The sequence below is a fragment of the Emiliania huxleyi genome (genome assembly GCF_000372725.1).
Source record: "Emiliania huxleyi CCMP1516 unplaced genomic scaffold EMIHUscaffold_6779, whole genome shotgun sequence".
NCBI classification, from domain to species: domain Eukaryota; phylum Haptophyta; order Isochrysidales; family Noelaerhabdaceae; genus Emiliania; species Emiliania huxleyi.
Genome location: NW_005196915.1, coordinates 1 through 766, shown reverse-complemented (window position 1 = coordinate 766; position 766 = coordinate 1). Strand labels below are relative to the sequence as shown.

At 63.6% G+C, this 766-nt stretch overlaps 1 protein-coding gene across 1 annotated transcript; it reads left to right on the top strand.

Moving 5' to 3' along the window:
* Positions 1–425: 425 nt before the first annotated feature.
* Positions 426–751, top strand: EMIHUDRAFT_257847 (hypothetical protein; the record flags this gene model as incomplete). The annotated part of the gene is made up of 1 exon (XM_005762476.1): positions 426–751. A coding segment is annotated over one exon (326 nt), but the record flags the coding sequence as incomplete, so codon positions are not given.
* Positions 752–766: the final 15 nt, after the last annotated feature.

The following is a 766-nucleotide window of genomic DNA, read 5'->3' as shown; positions in this document are numbered from 1 at the left end:
TCCCATCCCTCCCTTGGGTTGTGTGTTTTCTTTCTTTCTTTCTTTAGCCTCAAGCCGGTGCCTCGCTACCCAACGCGGCCAAAGGATATCCACCTCGAGGTTAGGTTAGGTAGAAAGGTGAAGAACAGTCAGGCTCGGACTGGACACCAGGACCAGCGCGGTATGGGTGGACGCGGGACAGATGATGACGACACGCACGAGCGACACACAGACACAAACAAGCTCACAAGACACACAGCCAGCGTGGCTGCCACACACCCTGAGTTGGCGTACACATAACTCAGGCCACATTCTCCCTGTCGCCCGCCCCAGCACTCCACGATGCCAAAGGAACCTCGTCGGCATCGAATTCTCCTCAGCGGCACTCACCTGGGCTCGCGCAGATCGTCCCGGGTCTAGGCGGCGCGCTGGACGCTCACACGACGATGGCGGCCCACATCCACGGGAGGAGAAGGAGCTGGCTCAGCGTGTCGCTGCTGCTCTTCGCTCTCGCGGTCTCGCCAGCCTCCAGCCTCAGCGCGGGCGTCCTGCCGGTGCGCGGCGGGCAGCAACCGGCGGTCGCCATGATGGCTCGGAAGGTGCTGTACGCGGGCGAGGCGCGCGAGGCGCTGATGGCTGGGGTGAACAAGGTTGCGGACGCGGTCAAGGTGACCATCGGTCCGCGGGGGCGTAACGTCGTCATCCGGCCGACCGGCAAGATGCCTGCCGTCGTGAACGACGGCGTCACCATCGCCGGCGAAGTGAACCTCGAGTCGATCCCGGAGAA